At 42.8% G+C, this 25,390-nt stretch overlaps 1 protein-coding gene across 4 annotated transcripts in view; it reads right to left on the reverse strand.

Annotated features, from left to right (window-relative positions):
- Positions 1 to 25,390, reverse strand: part of KIF6 (kinesin family member 6) — a 428,173-nt gene that overhangs the window by 396,694 nt on the left and 6,089 nt on the right. For all 4 annotated transcript variants that reach the window (XM_060403167.1, XM_042236762.2, XM_012100599.5 and 1 more), the window contains exon 3: positions 16,497 to 16,571. In XM_060403167.1, the coding sequence (XP_060259150.1) occupies positions 16,497 to 16,571 (75 nt within the window). The remainder of the gene's footprint in view (positions 1 to 16,496; positions 16,572 to 25,390) is intronic.

Raw genomic sequence — 25,390 nt, forward strand, 5'->3', positions numbered from 1 at the left:
GTCGTGTCCGACTCTTTGCTACTTCATGAATTACAGCACTCTGGGCTTCCCTGTCCTTCACCACCTCCCAGAATTTTCTTAAAATCATGTTCATCGAGTCGGTGATGCCATCCAACCATCTCATCCTCTGTTACCCCTCTCACCTCCTGCCTTCAAGTCTTTCCCAGCATCAAGGTCTTTGCTAATGAGTTGGCTCTTTGCATCAGGTGGCTAAAGTATTGGAGCTTCAGCTTCAGCATCAGTCCTTCCAATGAATATTCAGCACTGATTTCCTTTAGGAGTGACTGGTTTGATCTCCTTGTAGTCCAAAGGACTCTTAAGAGTCTTCTCCAGCACCACAGTTTAAAAGAATCAGTTCTTCTGTGCTCAGCCTTTTTTATGATTCAACTCTCACATCCATACATGACTACTGGAAAAATTATAGCTTTCACTAGACAGACCTTTGTCAGGAAAGTGACGTCTGTTTTTCAATACATTGCCTAGGTTTGTCATAGCGTTTCTTCCAAGGAGCAAGCATCTTTTAATTTCATGGCTGCAGTCACCGTCCACAGTGTTTTCGGAGCCCAAGAAAATAAAGTCTGTCACTGTTTCCATGTTTCCCCATCTATTTTCCATGAAGCTACTCCACACCCAAGGCCAGGGGCGACGGCCGAGAGGAGCAACTCCACGTCCAAGATAAGGACCAGCAGCTGTGCTTTGCTGGAGCAGCCATGAAGAGATACCCCATGTCCAAGGTAAGAGAAACCCAAGTAAGATGGTAGGTTCTGCGAAAGCACATCAGAGGGCAGACACACTGAAGCCATAATCCAAGAAAACTAACCAATCTAATCACATGAACCACAGCCTTGTCTAACTCAATGAAATTAAGCCATGCCATGTGGGAACACCCAAGACGGACGGGTCAGGATGGAGAGGTCTGACAGAATGCGGTCCACTGGAGAAAGGAATGGTGAACCACTTCAGTATTCTTGCCTTGAGAACCCCATGAACAGTATGAAAAGGAAAAATGATAGGATACTGAAAGAGGAACTCCCCAGGTCAGTAGGTGCCCAATATGCTACTGGAGATCAGCGGAGAAATAACTCCAGAAAGAATGAAGGGATGGAGCCAAAGCAAAAACAGTACCCAGCTGTGGATGTGACTGGTGATAGAAGCAAGGTCCGACACTATAAAGATCAATATTGCATAGGAACCTAGAATGTTAGGTCCATGAATCAAGGCAAACTAGAAGTGGTCAGACAGGAGATGGCAAGAGTGAACGTCGACATTCTAGGAATCAGTAAACTAAAATGGACTGGAATGGGTGAATTTAACTCAGATGACCATTATATCTACTACTGCGAGCAAGAATCCCTCAGAAGAAATGGAGTAGCCATCATGGTCAACAAGAGAGTCCGAAATGCAGTACTTGGATGCAATCTCACAAACGACAGAATGATCTCTGTTCATTTCCAAGGCAAACCATTCAATATCACAGTAATCCAAGTCTATGCCCCAACCAGTAATGCTGAAGAAGCTGAAGTTGAATGGTTCTATGAAGACCTACAAGACCTTTTAGAACACCCCAAAAAGGTGTCCTTTTCATTATAGGGGACTGGAATGCAAAAGTAGGAAGTCAAGAAACACCTGGAGTAACAGGCAAATTTGGCCTTGAAATGAGGAATGAAGCAGAGCAAAGGCTAATAGAGTTTTGCCAAAAGAACGCACTGGTCATAGCAAACACCCTCTTCCAACAACACAAGAGAAGACTCTACACATGGACATCACCAGATGGTCAACACCAAAATCAGACTGATTCTATTCTTTGCAGCCAAAGATGGAGAAGCTCTATACAGTCAGCAAAAACAAGACCGGGAGCTGACTATGGCTCACATCATGAACTCCTTTTTGCCAAATTCAGACTTAAATTGAAGAAAGTAGGGAAAACCACTTGACCAGTCAAGTATGACCTAAATCAAATCCCCTATACAGTGGAAGTGAGAAACAGATATAAGGGACTAGATCTGATAGATAGAGTGCCAGATGAACTATGGACGGAGGTTCGTGACATTGTACAGGAGACAGGGATCAAGACCATCCCCATGGAAAAGAAATGCAAAAAAGCAAAATGGCTGTCTGGGGAAGCCTTACAAATAGCTGTGAAAAGAAGAGAAGTGAAAAGCAAAGGAGAAAAGGAAAGATATAAGCATCTGAATGCAGAGTTCCAAAGAATAGCAAGGAGAGATAAAGAAAGCCTTCCTCAGGGATCAATGCAAATAAATAGAGGAAAACAACAGAATGGGAAAGACTAGAGATCTTGAAGAAAATTAGACATACCAAGGGAACGTTTCATGCAAAGATGGGCTCAATAAAGGACAGAAATAGTATGGACCTAACAGAAGCAGAAGATATTAAGAAGAGGTGGCAAGAATACATAGAAGAACTGTACAAAAAGATCTTCATGACTCAGATAATCACTATGATGTGATCACTCACCTAGAGCCAGACATCCTGGAATGTGAAGTCAAGTGGGCCTTAGAAAGCACCACTATGAACAAAGCTAGTGGAGGTGATGGCATTCCAGTGGAGCTATTTCAAATCCTGAAAGACGATGCTGTGAAAGTGCTGCACTCAATATGCCAGCAAATTTGGAAAACTCAGCAGTGGCCACAGGACTGGAAAAGGTCAGTTTTCATTCCAATTCCAAAGAAAGGCAATGCCAAAGAATGCTCAAACTACCACACAATTGCACTCATTTCACACGCGAGTAAAGTAATGCTTAAAATTCTCCAAGCCAGGCTTCAGTAATACGTGAACCATGAACTTCCAGATGTTCAAGCTGGTTTTAGAAAAGGCAGAGGAACCAGAGATCCAATTGGCAACATCCACTGGATCATCGAAAAAGCAAGAGAGTTCCAGAAAAACATCTATTTCTGCTTTATTGACTATGCCTAAGGCTTTCACTGTGTGGCTCACAATAAACTGTGGAAAATTCTGAAAGAAATGGGAATACCAGACCACCTGACTTGCCTCTTGAGAAACCTATATGCAGGTCAGGAAGCAACAGTTAGAAATGGACTTGGAACAACAGACTGGTTCCAAATAGGAAAAGGAGTACGTCAAGGTTGTATATTGTCACCCTGCTTATTTAACTTCTATGCAGAGTACATCATGAGAATCGCTGGGCTAGAAGAAGCACAAGCTGGAATCAAGATTGCCGGGAGAAATATCGATAACCTCAGATATGCAGATGACACCACCCTTATGGCAGAAAGTGAAGAGGAACTAAAAAGCGTCTTGATGAAAGTGAAAGAGGAGAGTGAAAAAGTTGGCTTAAAGCTCAACATTCAGAAAATGAAGATCATGGCATCTGGTCCCATCACTTCATGGGAAATAGATGGGTAAACAGTGGAAACCATGTCAGACTTAATTTTGGGGGGCTCCAAAATCCCTGCAGATGGTGACTGCAGTCATGAAATTAAAAGACGCTTATTCCTTGGAAGGAAAGTTATGACCAACCTAAACAGCATATTCAAAAGCAGAGACGTTACCTTGCCAACAAAGTAAAGCTATGGTTTTTCCACTGGTCATGCATGGATGTGAGATTCAGACTGTGAAGAAAGCTGAGCGCCGAAGAATTGATGCTTTTGAACTGTGGTGTTGGAGAAGACTCTTGAGAGTCCCTTGGACTGCAAGGAGATCCAACCAGTCCATTCTGAAGGAGATCAACCATGGGATTTCTTTGGAAGGACTGATGCTAAAGCTGAAACTCCAATACTTTGGGCACCTCATGAGAAGAGTTGACTCATTGGAAAAGACTCTGATGCTGGGAGGGATTGGGGGAAGGAGGAGAAGGGGACGACAGAGGATGAGATGGCTGGATGGCATCACTGACTTGATGGACGTGAGTCTGAGTGAACTCCGGGAGTTGGTGATAGACAGGGAGGCCTGGAGTGCTGCGATTCATGGGGTCGCAAAGAGTTGGACACAACTGAGCAACTGAACTGAACTGAACTGATGGGACTGGATGCCATGATCTTCATTTTTTGTATGTTGAGAAAAGAAAAGAAATGTTGAGTGAAAAGCCAGCTTTTTCACTCTCCTCTTTTAGCCTCAGCAAGAGGCTCTTTATTTCCTCTTCGCTTTCTGCCTTTAGGGTGGTGTCATCTGCATATCTGAGATTATTGATAATTTTCCCAGCATTTTTTATTCCAGCTTGTGATTCATCCAGCCCTGCATTTCACATGATGTTCTTTGCATATAAGTTAAATAAGCAGGGTGACAATATACAGCCTTGACGTATTTTGAACCAGTCTGTTATTCCATGTCTGGTTCTACTTGCTGCTTTTTGACCTGCATACAGGTTTCTCAGGAGGCAGGTAAGGCAATCTGCTGTTTCCATCTCTTTAAGAAGATGCCACAGTTTAAGGCTTTAGTATAGTCAGTGAAATAGATGTTTATCTGGAATTCTCTTGCTTTTTCTATGTTCTAACAGATGTTGGTAGTTTGGTTCCTCTGCATTTTCTAAATCCAGCTTGTACATCTGGAAGTTCTTAGTTCATGTACGTTGAAGCCCAGTTTGAAGGATTTTGAGTGTTACTTTGCTAGCATATGAAATTAGCACAAATGTATGGTAGTTTGAACATTGTTTCACATTGCCCTTCTTTGGGATTGGAATGAAAACTGAGCTTTTCCAGTCCTGCGGCCACTGCTGAGTTTTCCAAATTTGCTGGCATACTTGAGTGCAGCACTTTCATAGTATCATCTTTCAGGATTTGAAATAGCCCAGCTGGAATTCTATCACCTCCACTAGCTTTGTTTGCAGTCATGCTTTCGCAGGCCCACTTGACTTCACACTCCAGGATGTCTGGCTCTAGGTGAGTGACCACACCATTGTGGTTATCTGGGTCATTAAAACATGTTTTGTACAATTCTGTGTATTCTTGACACCTCTTTTTAATCTCTTCTGCCTCTGTTCGGTCCTTACTGTTTCTGTCCTTTATTGTGCCCATCTTTGCAGGAAATAGTCCCTTAGTATCTCATTCTATTGTTTTCCTCTATTTCTTTGCCCTGTTCCCTTAAGAAGGCTTTCTTATCTCTTCTTGCTATTCTCTTGGAATTCTCTGGAACTGGTCTTAGACCGCCACCCCGCTTCCCTCAAGCAGGTCCTGAGGCCAGGAGTTGAGTGGAATAGTTTACTTGGGAGGTGAGTTCCGGAAGCTCCAGTCTAGGCAGGGAAGGAAAACAAGCCACTTCAGGCACATGAGAGAGCAGGCACCACTGTGGGCTGCGGGGACTCAGTCTCACTGGTTTTCTCTGGGGGACGGCGAGGAACAGGCCTTAGCGTTGTGCCCACTGAGGGGTGAAGAGGTGCCTTTGCATTTAACAACCCCCCACCCCTGTCTGTCACTGGTTGGAGGGCTGCTTCCTGCGTTAATACCTTGGCACATCCAGCCTCATCTGTTCACAAATTACAGAAGCACTTTAGGCAGAAGAGTGCGTGGTGCAGTGAGCGACAGACAGCCGCGGGACCCTGCAGCAGGAGGCCGTCAACTGAAGGGGGGCAGGGAGCCCTGAGTAGACAGGACTGGAAAGACAGTGAAAGTGTGAGTCACTCGGTCGTGTCTGACTCTTTGTGACCCCATGGACTGGAACCCGCCAAGCTCCTCTGTCCGTGGAATTCTCCAAGCAAGAATACTGGAGTGGGTTGCCATTGCCTTCTCCAGGAGATCTTCCTGACCCAAGGATTGAACGTGGGTCTCCTGCATTGGCAGGTGGATTCTCAGGGGACCATTAATTCTGTTGTGATGCACCCATATTTCTACTAATTGTAGCCTGAACACTTCTGGGCTTCTCAGCAGCTTCTCAACAGAAAAGCAGGTTGCAACAGAAAAAAAAAAACAAAATTCCAAAAGGAAACCTGGAAAGCGATGTTATCTGTATCTACATTTTATGTGAGAGCGGGTTCTTAAAACACTGAGACACCAGAATGAAGAAGAGAAGTTATCTTCAATCTGAGTGTGGCAAGACCTTTCCTCATTTCTTCCCAATATTCTGACATTCAGATACTCAGTGTCATTTTGCCTGTTAACCCTTGAAGGTAGTTAATGTGATATGTGTGCATGTGTGCTAAGGTGCTTCAGTCGTGTCTGATTCTTTGCAACCCTATCAACTGGAGCCCACCAGGCTCCTCTGTCCATGGGATTCTCCAGGTAAGAATACTGGAGTGGGTTGCCATGCCCTCCCCCAGGGGATCTTCCCACCCTGGGGATCAAACTCGAGTCTCTTACGTCTCCTGCATTGGCAGGCTCTTTGCCACTAACTAGTGCCATCTGGAAAGCCCCTTAAGCAGATATATGTTGCTGTTTTTAAACACAGAGCCATGTTTTCAATTGAGAGTATAATTTTTAAAGTGTTAAAACTTTAAGAAAAGTAGTAAAATCACAAAAGCCATAAACGTGCTGTTATAGGGAAATTCGGAGTAGTAGGAAGTGGAGCCAAGTACAGGTACATGTTTATAAACAATGCATCTCTTAAGTGAAGTTGTGGCCTGAAGTTGAATAGATCTGTGGGAGCCAAGGGGTTTTTGTACAATTTGGTGGTTGACCAGTGTGTTCTGTTTGAAAGCCAACTCTGAGAAAAACAAAACGTTTACTGGCAGGCATGTCTGGGTGAATGTCTAATGAAATTAATTTTATTGAATTGAGACCCAAGGGGGAGAAGTTCAAATCTAATCATTCGGATTACTGAATTTGCTGAATAGAAGAACATCATAAAGCAACTGACACTAAAATATTCATATCTGGGAATATTAATGTTTTCTTCTGAAATAATTATAAATTTATAGCAATTTACAAAAGGGGTACAGAGTGGTTCTGTGTACCTTCACCTAGTTTGGGGAAACTCAAACTCAAACTCAAACTTTAACTCAGTGGTTAAATCTCGTATAACTAGAGTATATTATCAAGGCCAGGAAATTAACATTGGTACAATACATGTGTAGAGTTCTATGCCATTTTATTTCATGTAGATTCAGATAGCCATCAACGCAATGAAGATACAGAACCATTCCATTACCAGAGGTCTACTGTTATGTTGACACGTTACCAGTCTGAATGAAGTATAGAAACCTTGCAAGCATGCTCAATCAGTCTTTGTGACCCCCAAGGACTGTACCTACCAGGCAGTCCATGGGACTCTTCAGGCAAGAATACTGGAGTGGGTTGCTATTTCCTTCTCCAGGGAATTTTCCCAACCCAGGGATCAAACCTGCATCTCCTGTGGCTCCTGCATTGGCAGGCACATACTTTACCACCATGCCACTTGGGAAGCCTTCAGTTCAGTTCAGTTCAGTTCAGTCACTCAGTCATGTCTGACTTTTTGTGACCCCATGAATCACAGCACACCAGGCCTCCCTGTCCATCACCAACTCCTGGAGTTCACTCATACTCACGTCCATCGAGTCCGTGATGCCATCCAGCCATCTCATCCTCTGTTGTCCCCTTCTCCTCCTGCCCTCAATCCCTCCCAGCATCAGGGTCTTTTCCAATGAGTTAACTCTTCGCATGAGGTGGCCAAAGTACTAGAGTTTCAGCTTTAGCATCATTCCCTCTAAAGAAATCCCAGGGCTGATCTCCTTCAGAATGGACTGGTTGGATCTTCTTGCAGTCCAAGGGTCTTCTCCAACACCACAGTTCAAAAGCAGCAATTCTTCGGCGCTCAGCCTTCTTCACAGTGCAACTCTCACATCCATACATGACTACTGGAAAAACCATAGCCTTGACTAGACGGACCTTAGTTGGCAAATTAATGTCTCTGCTTTTGAATATGCTGTCTCAGTTGGTCATAACTTTTCTTCCAAGGAGTAAGCGTCTTTCAATTTCATGGCTGCAGTCACCATCTGCAGTGATTTTGGAGCCCCAAAAAATAAAGTCTGACAGTGTTTCCACTGTTTCCCCATCTATTTCCCATGAAGTGATGGGACCAGATGCCATGATCTTCATTTTCTGAATGTTGAGCTTTAAGCCAACTTTTTCACTCTCCTCTTTCACTTTCATCAAGAGGCTTTTTAGCTCCCCTTCACTTTCTGCCATAAGGGTGGTGTCATCTGCATATCTGAGGTTATTGATATTTCTCCTGGCAATCTTGATTCCAGCTTGTGTTTCTTCCAGCCCAGCATTTCTCATGATGTACTCTGCATAGAAGTTAAATAAGCAGGGTGACAATATACAGCCTTGATGTACTCCTTTTCCTATTTGGAACCAGTCTGTTGTTCCATGTCCAGTTCTAACTGTTGCTTCCTGACCTGCATACAGGTTTCTCAAGAGGCAGGTCAGGTGGTCTGGTATTCCCATCTCTTCCAGAATTTTCCACAGTTTATTGTGATCCACACAGTCAAAGGCTTTGGCATAGTTAATAAAGCAGAAATAGATGTTTTTCTGGAACTCTCTTACTTCCTTTTAAATCCCTTCACCCTTCCCTGCTTTAACTCATCTGGTAATGCCTTGTTTTTTGCTTCATTAAACACCTTTTGAGACTCAAGGTAAGGAAAGTTTGTCAGCATATACTTCTGTTCTTTCGCTTGTTCCTCCTTTTGTTCTGATGTTCCAAGATTTATTCTTTTTTTCATTTTCCTTCTTTTTAAGAACTTCATTTCTCCCTTCTTTTAGGGTAGATATGCTGGCGACTAATTCTCAGTCTTCCTTTGTCTGAAAATGTCTTTATTTCCCCTTTATTCCTGAAGGATAATTAATTACACTGGGAATAGGGTTCTGGGCTGACAGTTCTTTTCCTTCAGCACTTGCGAATATTCTGTTACTTCCTTCTAGACTCCATGCTTTCTGGAGTGGAGTATGAAAAACACTACAATTCAAATTATTTTTTCCATGTAGGTACGATATCATTTCTTCCTCATTGTTTTCAGATATTTTCCTTTGTCTTTAGTTTTCTGAAGTATAATGTTTGCCTTCAAGTGGATTTCTTTGAGTTTATCCTGTTTGGAACTTTCTCAGCTTCATAAAGTTCTAGGTTTATGCCTTTTGCCAAATTTTGGGAATCTTCAGTCATTATTTCCTTGAATGCTTTTCAACTACATTCTTTCTCCTGTCTGTAAGGACTCTGATAACATGAATGGTGGATCTTTTGCTGTAGTTCTCAAGGTCCCTGGGCATCTTTTTTTTTTTTTTTCCAGTCTATTTTCTATTGCCCAAATTGAGTAATTTCTATTGTTACATATTGAAATTTATTGACTCTTTCATCTGACCTCTCCATCCTGTTATTGAACCCATCCACTCTATTTTTAATTTCAGTTATTATATCTTAAGTCTAAAATTCCCATTTGGTTCTTCTTTATATCTTTTTGGTTTTTTTTGCGCCAAGACTTTGTATCTTTTCGTCTCTTTCGAACACTTTCACGATTGCTCACTGAAACATTTTCATGGTGGTTGCTTTAAAATACTTGTCAGACCATTCTATGATCTGCGTTATCTCTGGTGTAGCATCTGTTAATAGTTTCTCCTTATGGAATTTGGTGACTTCCTAGTTCTTGATATTTCTTATTTAGGCATAATTTTCATTGTATCCTGGACAATTTAGGCATGAGTTATAGAGTCTAGACCATACTTAAAACTCCTGTTTTAGCAGATCTCTCCCGACACCCCCCTACTGGTGTCACCTCACTATGGCCAGGCAGGGAAAGGGGCCTGGTTCCCACTCCGCCTCTCCCGACACCCATGGGGGGGCCTCATCCCCATGGGCAGAGGTGAGACTTCAGGCTCCCTTTGTGGCCTCAACTGACACCTCCCTGGAGAGCAGAGGGTGGGGCACCTTGCGACTCCCACAGCAGGGTGGGGAGGCTGATGGTGGTGAACTCCAGGATCCCCGTAAGACTTCCACTGACAACCTGGGTGAGGGGAGAGGGGAAGCTGTTACCTCCGAGAGGGGAGGAAAGTCCTTCCACTCCTTCTCAGATACCACCCTGGCAGCAGCGGAATGGGGCGCCTTGTCATAGCCAGGCTTTGCTGTCTGGATGAAGGTGGGGCTGGGGATTTTTCCATAGTATTTGGATGGAGTAGGGCAACCAGTATTTAAAAATGTCTGTCTCACTGGGTTGCCCCCTTTCCTGGTGACTTGGTTATAGAGAGCAGAATTTGGTGGGCACTTTTGTCTGGACTTCCCTGGTGGCTCAAATGGCAAAGCGTCTGTCTACAACATGCGAGACCTGGGTTCGATCCCTGGGTCGAGAAGATTCCCTAGAGAAGGAAATGGCAACCCACTCCAGTACTCTTGCCTGGAAATTCCCATGGACGGAGGAGCTTGGTGCAGGCTACTGTCCATGGGATCACAAAGAGTCGGGCACAACTGAGTGACTTCACTTTCTCTACTTTTGTCTAAGTCTACTGGTGTTTCTTGGTTGCCAGTTTTTCTAGCATCCAGTCTGGAATACACCAGGCAACAACAACAACCAAAAAACGCACTGGGAACTCACTGCTGGGTCATTCCTTTAGGTCCCAAGGCCCCCTCACCAGTCTACCCTTTTATCTCTACCATTTATGTTCTTTTAAATACAATGCCCAGAGTTTTTAGCAGTACTTAGTAAGAGGATTTCAGGAGATGCAGGTTTGATCCCTGGGTCAGGAAGATCCCTTGGAGAAGGAAATGGCAACCACTAGTATTCTTACCTGGGGGATTTGAGGGACAGAGGAGCCCAGTGGGCTACAGTCCATAGGGTCCCAAAAGAGTCGGACACAACTTAGCAACAAAAACAAGGAAGAGACTTATAGAGAAGTACATCGACTTCACCTTCGTCTGGACACAGAAGTGAGTGGGCAGAGTTTTAAAGTGCCAGAGATAATGAAGATTTCTAACTTTTTAACCCTTAGATTGAACAGGGCATAGACGTTCACAAAGTCCATTCACAGGCACTGATTGCTTCTTTGCATCCTCAGAACCTGGTAAACTTGGTATTATTAGCATCAGCCTTTTTCATATGGGAGAACTGGTTCAGAAGGGACATGCCTGACCCAGAGTCACACAATGAGTTATCACAGGGCTGAGGCCAGAATGTGATTATTCTACTTGTTGCAAAAATTTTTTGAGCCAAAGTAGAAGCATGAGTACATGGAGGTGAACAGCTGGCCAATGACATTTATATTAGATACTCTTCTGTGGCCCTGCTTGTCTCCCGTCTGCTTCTCCTGTCTTGAAGGTGCAGGATCTATGTGCACTGCTTGTGCTGCAGAAACTGGGCAAGTGATGTGACCCACTGCGTCACCAGCCAGGCCTGTTTTCTAGGGCACAGATGCAAGCCCTGATGGGCCTAGGCCTGGCCCCACGGGAGGGTGAGACTACCTGCTCTAGGAGGAAACGCCTCAACCAAGCCCTGGCCTCCCACCCAGTCAGAGCACAGGTGGACAGACATTCTCCCTGAGGTCGTGACCCTAGGAGCTTTCTTTTCCCCTCATGCTCTTCTTATAAATTGACAGGCTGCCCTTGATATCGTGAAATCAAAGGTTGAAAAGCAGTGGTTCACAGCAGATTTCCAAAACCAACCTGGCTGCCTTGTTGCAATGCAGAGGCTTTATCCATCCTGTGGGGCCCACTGTGGGGACCTCCATCTTTGTCACAACCTGTCCTCCTGGCAATGTGCACCCTATTCATTTCAGTCCAACCATGTTCTTCTCTAAATCTCCAAATTTTTCCTAAAGCACTCACTGTACCTAAAACAAATTTCCTACATCTGAAGCTTTCAAGTATAACATAAGATTGGCTGGAACACTGGGATTCTGCAGATTTACGAGTGCATGTGATAAAACCTCCAAAAAGTCTAGACCTCAAAGTTTTCTGAGTCAGTCTTTAAGTGAAATTCACACTCCAGAATGATGTGCCGTGTTCAGTCTGCAGCTTCAAGTATCCCCTCGTAAAGTACCACACACTCCCAAGATAGACACACTCCAGTTTGAGAAGCATAACACCAGGTAACCTATCAAATAAAGCTACAAAGTCTTTTCTATGGTTCAACAGCACACACTAGACACATCTGCGGACTTCCTAAATTTTATCTTTCCAAAAAGTTATTCCGAAACCAGTGAGCAAAATTAATATGACAGAAGGTAGTTTTTATCTGTCACTAAACAACAAAGGATATATTTCAGAAAAATCAAAGTTTAGAAGAGGCAGGATGTGCTTCCTAGTGGAGACTGCTGAACAGTAAATAACCTCAAAAATACAAGTTTAAAGCTTTATGAATTCTCACCAACAGTCCCACAATTCTGCAGTCATGAGTCATATTACTGATTTGAATTAAGTGGGAAAAGGCATGTCTAAAAATAGTAAGATTCTTGAATTACAGAATTTTGGAAAGAAATGTGATTAATTTTATTTAGCTCCAATTGCACACAGAAACCAGAATTAAGCTACAATGGGTTAGCCCAATAGAGAAGCTTTAAAGGGATGGTGGAGATGAACTGGATTTATGCTGGGAATTTGTTCCTGGAGACTAATCTTCATCAGGAGCAGGCATTTCTGTTTCACATCTAAAGTGGTACTGATTCCATTCACCAAGACTGTCAAGTTAAACAATTCTTTATTTTTTTTTCAATTTATGGGGGTAATTATTATTTCAAATATTGTATATAAATGAGATTTTATTGTTACCTTGTATTTTACCATTTCAGAGTCACACAATTCAAGTTTTCAGAAAGTGTGAACATGCTGCATATGACATGTTTAAAGGCAACGAAAACAGTGATTCTCCCGGTTCTTAGTCCAGTGTTAATTTGCTTAATAACCCCCTCCTCTGCAGATAAATCAGAGAGAGGTGTGAGTTTGCCTCCATCTGTCCATCCAACGTTGAAGAACACTTTCCAGCAGAGGAAGAGCCTGGATTACTGACAGCGACCAGAGTCCCTGGTGGTAAGCAGCAACCAGGAGAAAACCGCATTCTCATACCCAGCAGACCCGCTCAGGGACACCCTGCCCACAGCCCACACACTATGGAGAACAGAAACCGCGTTCCCAAACAGACGCCGGCCCTTGCAACTGACGGAGGTGAGCCCACCCCTGAGAATCACCAAACGTCTGAGAAAATTCTGTAGGGGAAAAGCAAGGCGCCAACTCTACAACAGAAGAACATTCACATAGAGAAACTGCTTGTGGAAAGAAAAGCCAGTGCTTCCAAGAAGAGATGCTAATTTTCCTCGGAAGGAGAAAGAAGGACATCACACCAATAAACAAGAACAGACATTTTTTTCATTTCTTACAAATGAAAAAAATAAAGTTGTAAAAGTTAAGAATTTAAAAGGGAGGTGACAGAGAATACAAAAAGAAAAAAAAAAACCCAAAAACATCTAGGACAAAAGCATAATTCCTAAGAAGAAATAAGGTCCAGATAGACCCTGGCATCTCTTCAGCAACACTGCATACAAGGAGACAATGAAGCAATGTCTTCACAGAGATGAGAGAAATTATTTTTTAACCTAGAATTCTATACCTGGCCAAATGGTCATTTAATTGTGAAGGAGAATGAAAGCTTCAGAAAGCTCCTCAGTCTTGAGCTCTCTCTAAAAAAGTTGTTAATGATGATTACTAGCAAAACTAAAAGGGAACCCAAGAAACAGACATAAGTATGAGAAACAGTGATGAGCAAAGAAACAAATAAAACTTACAGATGAGCTTAAGTAAATGCTGATCAAGAAAATAATTAATGACCCAGAATGGAATTATGGGTAGGTCTCAACAATTAAATTGCTAGGAGAGTAGGAAAGGCAAAGTAAAAGTGTGCTAAGGGCCCTGCCTGAGCAGAAGAGGGCCAGACAAGCAAGAGGGAAGAAGTTTAGATGCTGAGAAAAAGCACAGATGAGCTTAAATATCTGAATTAAATCACAGAGAACTGTTTACACCTTGAGAGAGAAAATAAAGCAGCAACAACAAAGAGCACAAACAAATAGCAAGAAAAGAAAAAAAATAGAGAGTATGATAAATGGGAAAAAAAAATAAACAGAGAAGAAGAATTGCTCCAAACACTATTACAGTAACTATAATAAATATAAATAGGTTAAAGTAATTAATTAAATATCAGGGACTCTGAATTTGGCTACAAAGGCAAAAGTCAGCTATATTTTATTCACCAGACCTATATTTAAAAACAAAATGACACAGGGCAGCTGAGTGAAGAGCTTGAGACAGAGACACCAGATAAAGCCCAACAGGGGGGAGAAAAAAAAAAAAACCAGCAAAAACAGTTTCAGGAAAATTGGGATACAAGAAGAAAAGTATTAAAAAGGACAATGAGGAATGTTTCCTATTGATAAATGATATAATTCACTTGAGCAACCTTGATAACAACTTGAGCATCCTGGATAACAAAACTCTTGCCTGTTATTTTTGAGATCTTGTCATCATCAAGTCGGGTATCTCTGTTAAGTCAGTGAACTAAACAAATAAATCCCCAGCCTTCATGGAGTTTTTGTTTTGGTAGAAGGCTAACAAGCAAAAGAAAGAAAAAAACAAAAAACTAGTAAGGAAACTATATAGTATGTCAGATGCTAAAACAAATATATAGGGAAGGGTGACAGGGAATGCAGGTACTCAAGTCGGGTACTAAGAACAGATGGCCTGACTGAGAAGGGGATACATGAGCAAAGGCCTCAAAAGAGCTCAGAAAGCAACTAGGCAGATTTCCGAAGGAAGAGAATTCCAGGCAGAGGGCACAGCAGGAGCCAGAGTGGGAAGTGGGCTCAAGATGGGAAAGGTAGTCAGTATTGGGGGGAATAAATAGACATCCAGGAAACACAAACTGATGTCCCCTCCCCACATGACTTTGGGACATCACAAAATAAAACACATGAGATGAGCTATCTGAAAAATGACACAACCTGGAACATTACTAAAAAGAACAGAATTTTAGAAATATGAGACACCCAGTCAGGGAGACCTGAATTTAGTCTGGAGAGATGCTACTGGATTGTGACTACAACTAAAATAGCTTAAGCCTATTCAGTTATATCTTACCAACTGTGATGGAAGACAGTATAAAAAGAGAAGGGCTTCAGGTCAGGGATCTAATGGACAGCATGGTGACTGTAGCTAATGATCCTCTTATATGGACCAAATACTTAAATGTTGCTACGAGAGCAAATCTGAAATGTTCTTAGCACAAAAAAGAAATGGGAACTACGTGATGAGATGGACATGGTAGCTGACACTATGGTGATAATCATTTTGGTGATATCATTTATAAATGTGTCAAAGCAACACATATACCTTAAACTTACACAATGTCATATGTCAATTATATCTCGATAAAGCTGCAGGGGTGGGGAAGAGAGAGAAGGGCATGGTTTGAGTAGTATTCATGAAACAGGTACTTAGGAGACAATATGTGTTGATACATTTTCGGCAAGGTTGTGGTTGAGAATGCACTGATCAGTAGACTTGAAAAATGAGTCTGTTCAGCAGATGTAATTTTCATTCTAGTCATAAAGATAGAAGTATCTGGGGATACTTAGATAATTAAAATCACCCAATGATTTCAGGAGCAGAAAGCCATATTATTAGTAGTAGTTTCCCATATAGACTCCCTATAGAAGAAGGTGCTTATCTAAGGACTTGAGCATCTAGTACCAAGGAGACTTCACCAACATATATTAATAAAATGGCACTCTGATTTATTCAGGATTATGTATTCTCAGGTGAGTTTGGTTTTGGTAGTCAGCAGCCCAGAACTACCTGGATATGCAGAAACAAAAGGGACCTAAGTGAAGCGCCAAGTTTTGAAATAGAGTTATTACCCTGAGGTAGAGTTGGGTCTGGAAAAGGCAATGGCACCCCACTCCAATACTCCTGCCTGGAAAATCCCATGGACGGAGGAGCCTGGTAGGCTGCAGTCCATGGGGTCGCTAAGAGTTGGACACGACTAAGCGACTTCACTTTCACTTTTCACTTGCTTGCATTGGAGAAGGAAATGGCAACCCACTCCAGTGTTCTTGCCTGGAGAATCCCAGGGATGGGGGAGCCTGGTGGACTGCTGTCTATGGGGTCGCACAGAGTCGGACACGACTGAAGCGACTTAGCAGCAGCAGCAGCAGAGTTGGGTCAGTCAGAATTCGGCCTCCCAGGTGTCACAGTCCTTCGTCCATCTAACCACAGGCGTGAAGTACTGTCCTGAGCAAACAGCACTGGAGTTAACAGCTAGGAGTAGCCATCCAGGACTCTGCCACCACCAGCTACCAACCCTGAGCAGTGCTACTTAGCCTCTCCAGTCCTCAGAGATTCACATAGCTTTCAAAATGGGAGTAGTGATAGCCATTCTATCCGTCTCACCGGTTTGTTTTCAGGCTCAGTATCTAAATCTAAAACAAACAAGCTGTAAGAAGAGAAAGTGTTAGCGCTACCATCATCACATGCCCTGCAGCCTGAGTATATAATTGATAGACTGAAGCGCATTACCACAATTATCTGAGAATTGAAGGCAAGATGAAAACCCACTAACCCACTGAACAAAATATAGGAAATCCTACCTCTCAGCAACTGGTTTGGCAATGTTTTCGAAAATGGTCTCCTGCTTTGCATCCTGATCAAAAATCCTTTGAAATCTGCAAATGTGAAAACAGTAATTAGTTAAACGCTGAGCCTTCAAACACTATTGGATTAATCCATTTTTTTCCTCCTAAAAGCTCTGTAAATTACCCCATATTTACATCACTAGGCTTACCTAACCTAACACAATGTTTGCCCTGTAGCCCCAAACACACTGAGCTCTTGTACCCCTGTATACAAATGGTGGGTAAACAGTATTGCTTTGACAAGATCTGCACAATAAATCCCTCTGAAAAACTGCAGCAGCTTTGAACCAAATAATAAACTGTGTGTTTTTTAGCTCTCAAGAGGGACAGTGTCTGCAATTGGCATCAAATTCAGATTGAGATTAAGTGCATGAAATGGATACCCAAGAACAGGACGTAAACAGCCAAAGAACTTCTGATGTCTGACTTGCAAGAAAAAGACGCAGCTGTGAAATGCATGATTGCTGAACTCAGTTTTAATGTTTTGAAGTTTATTTTCCATTAATTACTGCATCCTAGGATCAGCTACTTAATTCTCAGGATAGTTTATTTCATTTTATTGCTCAAAGTCAAAAGTCAAACAGTAAGTTAAAATAAAGCTGTACTGTTAAGGATATCTTGATCTGACTGGCACAGCTGGGGGACTGGGGAGATAGGATGGTGTCCACTGCACCCATATTGCAATGGCACCTAACTTAGCTTAGGACAGGGTGACAAGCACTTCCAACACTTGGAGGAGACACACTGTGCTGTGCTGTGCTGTGCTCAGTCGCTTAGTTTGTGTCTGACTCTTTGTGACCCCATGGACTGGAGCCTGCCAGGCTCTTCTGTCCATGGGGATTCTCCAGGCAAGAATTCCATGCCCTCCTCCAGGGGATCTTCCCGACCCAGGGACTGACCCCAGGTCTCCCGCATGGCAGGTGGATCCTTTAACATCTGAGCCACCAGGGAAGCCCCAAGAAGATGCACAACCCATCCTTATACAGTGTGTTTACTCACTACCAGCAAGTATGGCCCCCATTTCAAACATCATGAAGAGAGAGACAGCAAGACAAACGGGGGAAGGAAAGGTGAGAAGCGGGGAAAAAGCAGGGAAAAGGCAAGGAGAAGGCAGAGAGACAGAGAGAGAGAGAATATAAGTGGACAGGGCAAAACATTAATAATCGGTGACTCTCCCACTAAGGGTAGAGGAGATTTGATTGCATTATTCCTCCACTTCTTCTGCATATTTAAAAGTTTTCAAAATAAAAATTGGGAGGGGGAGGATTTTAGAGCAAAGCCTTTGAAACATACACGTCCTAAGCAGCTTTCATAGTGGTGTGTGTGTCTCCCCACACAAATGAGTTGGGCACAAGTTCAATTAAAGTAGAGATGACATGAAACGTAGGTTTGTTTTCACTACTAAGGAGTTCAGAAGGATGTCTGGAGCTGGGTTGGAAATATAAAATGGAATGAATTTCACTGTCTTTCAAAAACATTCATTTCAAAAGATTCCTATAGCATAACAACCACCCTTTTGAAGAAGCAAATAATGAAACTGTATATAGAGATTGTAAGGCACTCTGGGTACTCATTTAGCAGACAGGATTATAATTTAGCAATATTTACTGAGTCTGTCAGAACACTCCTCAAGACCCCAAAGGTGTTTGAGGGCTTCAGATATGAATATTGAGATAATGCGGCTGCTCAAGTGCTCTTTGGAGAACTGCCCACTCTGATGTCTGAGCACGGACCCAGTGTTGCTTTTCGATGATGACGATGCTTCTGAGGCTGTTTTGACTCTTTTACCAAGTTGGTGATGACTGAGTAAATGAATTAGTCATTCCCAACCCTACTTCCTTACACTTCCCTGGTGGCTCAGATGGTAAACAATCTTCCTGCAATGCAGGGAACCTGGGTTTGATCCCTGGGTTGAGAAGATCCCCCTAGAGAAGGGAATGGCTACCCACTTCAGTATTCTTGCCTGGAGAACCCCACGGACAGAGGACCTGGTGGGCTATAGTCCATGGAGTTGCAAAGAGTCAGACACGACTGAGGGACTAACACAGATATACAACCCCACTTCCTGAAAGGGAATGACATCTACCACTGTGTAAACCAAAGAGATGGGAGGAGGTTCAATAAATCATACATTGTGCATTAAACATCAAATATAATCACTCTCAAACATCTTATTTTATATAACAGAGTTGTACAATCATGTGGAAATTCATTATGATCAGCTGTCTTCTGAAAGCCACTAAAAAGCAAAATAAAATCATGGAGTTTAAGAAGTTTAATCTAATCCTTTCCAGAAGAAGAAACTGAGACTTGGAGAGATAAAGCAATTTACTCTTGGTCCTGGAGCTGACCTAGAGTGTGCCTTGAGACATAACTTAAGTTTCCTGATTCCAAGCAGGTCCTTTAATTTATTAGGAGGTCATGTTATTGCTGTGGTTCAGTTGCTCAGTCATGTCCAACTCTTTCTGACCCCTATAGACTGCAGCACACCAGGCTTCCCTATCCTTCACTATCTCCCAGAGCTTTCTCAAACTAGTGTCCATTGAGTAGGTCATGCCATTCACCATTTCATCCTCTGTTGTCCCCTTTTCCTGCCTTCAATCTTTCCCAACATTAGGGTCTTTTTCACTGAGGCTGCTCTTTGTAATAGGTAGCCAAAGTTTTGGAGCCTCAGCTTCAGCATCAGTCCTTCCAATGAATATTCAGGGTTGATTTCCCTTAGGAGTGACTGGTTTGATCTCCTTGCTGTCCAAGGGACTCCCAAGAGTTTTCTCCAGCACCACAGTTTGAAAAATGTCACTAAAAAAGTGCTCAGCCTTTTTTATTGCCCAGCTCTCACATTCATACATGACTACTGGAAAAACCATAGCTTTGACTATATGGACCTTTGTCGGCAAACTAATGTCTCTGCTTTTTAATAGGTTTGTCTAGGTTTGTCATAGCTTTTCTTCCAAGGAGTAAGCATCTTTTAATTTCATGGCTGCAGTCACCATCTGCAGCGATTTTGGAGCTCAAGAAAATAAAGCCTATTCCTGTTTCCATTGTTTCCCCATCTATCTGCCATGAAGTGATAGGACCAGATGCCATGATCTTCGTTTTTTTAATGTTGAGTTTTAAGCCAGCTTTTTCACTCTCCTCTTTCACCTTCCTTCATCAAGAGGCTCTTAATTCCTCTTCACTTTCTGCCATAGAGGTGGTATCTATCATCTGCATATCTGAAGTTATTGATATTTCTTCCCATAATCTTGATTCCAGCTTGTGCTTCATCCAGCCTGGCATTTTGCATGATGTACTCTGCATATAAGTTAAATAAGCAGGGTGACAAATAGCCTTGACATACTCCTTTCCCAATTTTGAACCAGTCCATTGTCCATGTCCAGTTCTAACTGTGGCTTCTTGACCTACATACAAGGTTCTCAGGAGGCAGGTAAGGTGGTATGGTATTCCCTTCTCGTTAAGAATTTTCCACAGTTTGTTGTGATCTACATAGTCAAAGGCTTTAGCATAGTCAATGAAGCAGAAGTAGATGGTTTTCTGGAATTCTCTAGCTTTTTCTATGGTCCAACAGACATTGGCAATTTGATCTCTGGTTCCTCTGCTTTTCTAAATCCAGCTTGTACATCTGGAAGTTCTTGGTTCACATACTGTTGAAGACTGGGTGAAGGATTTTGAGCATTACTTTGCTAGCATGTGAGATGGGTGCAATTGTGTGGTAGTTGGAAGATTCTTTGGCATTGCCCTTCTTTGGGATTGGAAGATGGTGTAAGCTTTTCCTACTCTCCATTTCAAATGCGGTAATGCTGATTTCTTCTCATCCCAAACTGGCTTCTTCCAGTCTTTTCCATCCTAGTAAGTGCCAACTCCATTTTTTTCAAAGTTCAGTCCAAAATCTTAGAATATATGCTTGACCCCTCTCTTTCCATTATACTCTGTATCCAACCCATCAGCAAACTCTGCTAGTCTGACCTTCAAAATACACCCGGAAGAACCCAATTACTTCTTAACAATCCCACTCACTACTACTCTGGCCCCAGGCAACGATAACTTCTTGCCTGGTCTCCCTTGGCCCCCCTACAGTCCATTATCTACACATTGGCAAGAATGATCCTGCTAAAACATAAGTGAAATTAGTCCATTCTTCTGTTCACAACCGTCCATTACCTTCCCTGAGCACTTCGGGAAAAGCTCCAAAGGACCTGGCCACTCTGCTACACCTTAGCCTTCGTCTCCCTCCAGCCCTCTTGCTCACTCTCTTCTAGCCACATACATTCCTCGTGCTTCTTCAAGCAAGCCAGGAACTCCATTCTTGCCCTATCCTGATCCTGGAATCCCCATCTCTCACACAGCAGAGTGTCTGGTTTCCTCACCTCCTTCAAGTTTCTGTTAAAATGTTCACCTTCCCTGAAACCCCTGTGAAAAACTGCAGCCATGCCTCCAGTTTGCTGCCTCTCATCCCAGCAATTTTTATTTGCCTTTCCTTACTGTATTTTCCTCCACAGCACTCAAAACTTTCTGACACACACACACCGCCCGTTCATCTTCTCCCACTAAAATGCAAGCACCTGAGAGCAGAAGTCTGGTGCACTCCTTGCTGTAGTCCCAGCCATTAAAACAGCACACAGTTGATGGGCAATAAAGATTTACCGACTGCATGAATTTTCTTGGGTGAAAACAGCCTTTAAAATGCTTAAATACTTTATCTCTGAACATACATATTTACTAATTTCTTTATTTAAAATGCTAAAGCCAATACTTTTTGTTTCTATCATCCTATAGATGACACGTGGGGTAGCTCCTCCCGCCCCCGCCCCTGGCCTCAGGTGCGGGTTAGATCCTCTCCGCTGCCGTCCCTGACCTCGGACTGGAGTAGCTCCTCTCCGCATTCCTGCGCCGTAGCAGCCTGGCACTCTCGGCTGCTGCCCCTGACCTCTGATGTGGGGTAGCTCCTCTTGGCTGCGCTAAGTACGCCGGTCGCAGCCGCCGGTGACTGCAAGGTCAGGAGGGGCAGCGGTGAGGAGATACCCCTCGTCCAAGGTAAGGAGCAGCAGATGCGCTTTGCTGGAGCAGCCATGAGGAGATACACCACGTCCAAGGTAAGAGAAACCCAAGCAAGATGGTAGGTGTTCCAAGAGGGCATCAGAGGGCAGACACTTAACCATACTCACAGAAAACTAGTCAGTCTAATCACACTAGGACCACTGCCTTGTCTAATTCAATGAAACCAAGCCATGCCTGCGGAGCAACCGAAGACGGGCGGGTCATGGTGGAGAGGTCTGACAGAATGAGGTCCACTGGAGAAGCGAATGGCAAACCACTTCAGTATTCTTGCCTTGAGAACCCCATGAACAGTATGAAAAGGAAAAATGATAGGATACTGAAAGAGGAACCCCCAGGTCGGTAGGTGCCCAATATGCTACTGGAGATCAGTGGAGAAATAACTCCAGAAAGAATGAAGGGATGGAGACAAAGCAAAATAAATACCCAGTTGTGGATGTGACTGGAGATAGAAGCAAGGTCCGATGCTGTAAAGATCAATATTGCATAGGACCGGGAATGTCAGGTCCATGAATCAAGGCAAATTGGAAGTGGTCAAACAAGAGATGGCAAGAGTGAACATTGACATTCTAGGAATCAGCAAACTAAAATGGACTGGAATGGGTGAATTTAACTCAGATGACCATTATATCTACTACTGCGAGCAAGAATCCCTCAGAAGAAATGGAGTAGCCATCATGGTCAACAAGACAGTCTGAAATGCAGTACTTGGATGCCATCTCACAAACGACAGAATGATCTCTGTTCATTTCCAAGACAAACCATTCAATATCACAGTAATCCAAGTCTACGCCCCAACCCGTAACACTGAAGAAGCTGAAGTTGAATGGTTCTATGAAGACCTACAAGACCTTTTAGAACTAACACCCCAAAAAGATGTCCTTTTCATTATAGGGGACTGGAATGCAAAAGTAGGAAGTCAGGAAACCACCGGAGTAACAGGCAAATTTGGCCTTGGAATACGGAATGAAGCAGGACAAACACTAATAGAGTTCTGCCAAGAAAATGCACTGATCATAGCAAACACCCTCTTCCAACAACACAAGAGAAGACTCTACACATGGACATCACCAGATGGTCAACACTGAAATCAGACTGATTCTATTCTTTGCAGCCAAAGATGGAGAAGCTCTATACAGTCAACAAAAAAAAGACCAGGAGCTAACTGTGGCTCACATCATGAACTCCTTATTGCCAAATTCACACTTAAATTGAAGAAAGTAGGGAAAACCACTAGACCATTTAGGTATGACATAAATCAAATCCCTTATGATTATACAGTGGCAGTGAGAAATGGAAGTGAGAAATAGATTTAAGGGACTAGATCTGATAGACAGAGTGCCTGATGAACTATGGAATGAGGTTCACGACATTGTATAGGAGACAAGGATCAAGACCATCCCCATGGAAAAGAAAGGCCAAAAAGGCAAAATGGCTGCCTGGGGAGGCCTTACAAATAGCTGTGAAAAGAAGAGAAGTGAAAAGCAAAGGAGAAAAGGAAAGATATAAGCATCTGAATGCAGAGTTCCAAAGAATAGCAAGGAGACATAAGAAAGCCTTCCTCAGTGATCAATGGAAAGAAATAGAGGAAAACAACAGAATGGGAAAGACTAGAGATCTCTTCAAGAAAATTAGAGATACCAAGGGAACATTTCATGCAAAGATGGGCTCAATAAAGGACAGAAATGGTATGGACCTAACAGAAGCAGAAGATATTAAGAAGAGGTGGCAAGAATACCCAGAAGAACAGTACAAAAAAGATCTTCACGACCCAGATAATCACAATGGTGTGATCACTCACCTAGAGCCAGACATCCTGGAATGTGAAGTCAGTGGGCCTTAGAAAGCACCACTACGAACAAAGCTAGTGGAGGTGATGGAATTCCAGTGGAGCTATTTCAAATCCTGAAAGCTGATGCTGTGAAAGTGCTGCACTCAGTATGCCAGCAAATTTGGAAAACTCAGCAGTGGCCACAGGACTGGAAAAGGTCAGTTTTCATTCCAATCCCAAAGAAAGGCAATGCCAAAGAATGCTCAAACTACCACACAATTGCACTCATCTCACACGCTAGTAAAGTAATGCTCAAAATTCTCCAAGACAGGTTTCAGCAATACGTGAACCGTGAACTTCCAGATGTTCAAGCTGGTTTTAGAAAAGGCAGAGGAACCAGAGATCAAATTGCCAACATTTGCTGGGTCATGGAAAAAGCAAGAGAGTTCCAGAAAAGCATCTATTTCTGTTTTATTGACTATGCCTAAGCCTTTGACTGTGTGGATCACAATAAACTGTGGAAAATTCTGAAAGAGATGGGAATACCAGACCACCTGACCTGCCTCTTGAGAAACCTGTATGCAGGTCAGGAAGCAACAGTTAGAACTGGACATGGAACAACAGACTGGTTCCAAATAGGAAAAGGAGTACGTCAAGGCTGTATATTGTCACCCTGCTTCTTTAACTTCTATGCAGAGTACATCATGAGAAATGCTGGGCTGGAAGAAACACAAGCTGGAATCAAGATTGCCAGGAGAAATATCAATAACCTCAGATATGCAGATGACACCACCCTTATGGCAGAAAGTGAAGAGGAACTAAAAAGCCTCTTGATGAAAGTGAAAGAGGAGAGTGAAAAAGTTGGCTTAAAGCTCAACATTCAGAAAATGAAGACCATGGCCTCTTGTCCCATCATATTGATGGGAAATAGATGGAGAAACAGTGGAAAGTGTCAAACTTTATTTTTGGGGGCTCCAAAATCTCTGCAGATGGTGACTGCAGCCATGAAATTAAAAGACGCTTACTCCTGGGAAGAAAAGTTATGACCAACCTAGATAGTATATTCAAAAGCAGAGACATTTTTTGCCAACAAAGGTCCGTCTAGTCAAGGCCATGGTTTTTCCAGTGGCCATGTATGGATGTGAGAGTTGGACTGTGAAGAAAGCCGAGCACCGAAGAATTGATGCTTTTGAACTGTGGTGTTGGAGAAGACTCTTAAGAGTCCCTTGGACTGCAAGGAGATCCAACCAGTCCATTCTGAAGGAGATCAGCCCTGGGATTTCTTTGGAGGGAATGATGCTAAAGCTGAAACTCCAATACTTTGGCCACCTCATGCAAAGATTTTACTCATTGGAAAAGATTCTGATGCTGGGAGGGATTGGGGGCAGGAGGAGAAGGGGACAACAGAGGATGAGATGGCTGGATGGCATCACTGACTTGATGGACGTGAGTCTGAGTGAACTCTGGAAGTTGGTGATGGACAGGGAGGCCTGGTGTGCCGTGATTCATGTGGTTGCAAAGAGTCGTACACAGCTGAGGGACTGAACTGAACTGAACTGATAGGTGACAGAAATTGAAAGCTATTCCTATCCTCTGACTTGTGGGGATAACATCATGGAAATTGGAAAGCTCAATGGATGTTGGGAAGCTCATGAAGAAAAAAAATCCCTTTATTTTACTTTTCTAAATTTAATCTTATTTCATGTATATGGATCATACTACACACTCTGTATTTGTAACTGAGTTTAATTCATTCAGCAATGTAATCGGATATCTTTCTATGAAAATAAATCTTACTTTATTACATCAAATGAAATAAAGATTTTTAATTCAGAGGTTTAGAAAGAATGATCAAGAGACTTAAAAATAAGCAAACAGCACTTTTTCAATAAGCGCATGTGCAAATATACTGTTTATATCTGCACAACATACAGCATACTTTGGAAATGGCCAAAAGATAGGAACATGGCCAATTGTTTCTTAGCAATCAAACAGAATCGAGCTGAACACAATGTTTTAGGAA

Source organism: Ovis aries, chromosome 20 (assembly GCF_016772045.2).
Source record: "Ovis aries strain OAR_USU_Benz2616 breed Rambouillet chromosome 20, ARS-UI_Ramb_v3.0, whole genome shotgun sequence".
Lineage (NCBI taxonomy): Eukaryota > Metazoa > Chordata > Mammalia > Artiodactyla > Bovidae > Ovis > Ovis aries.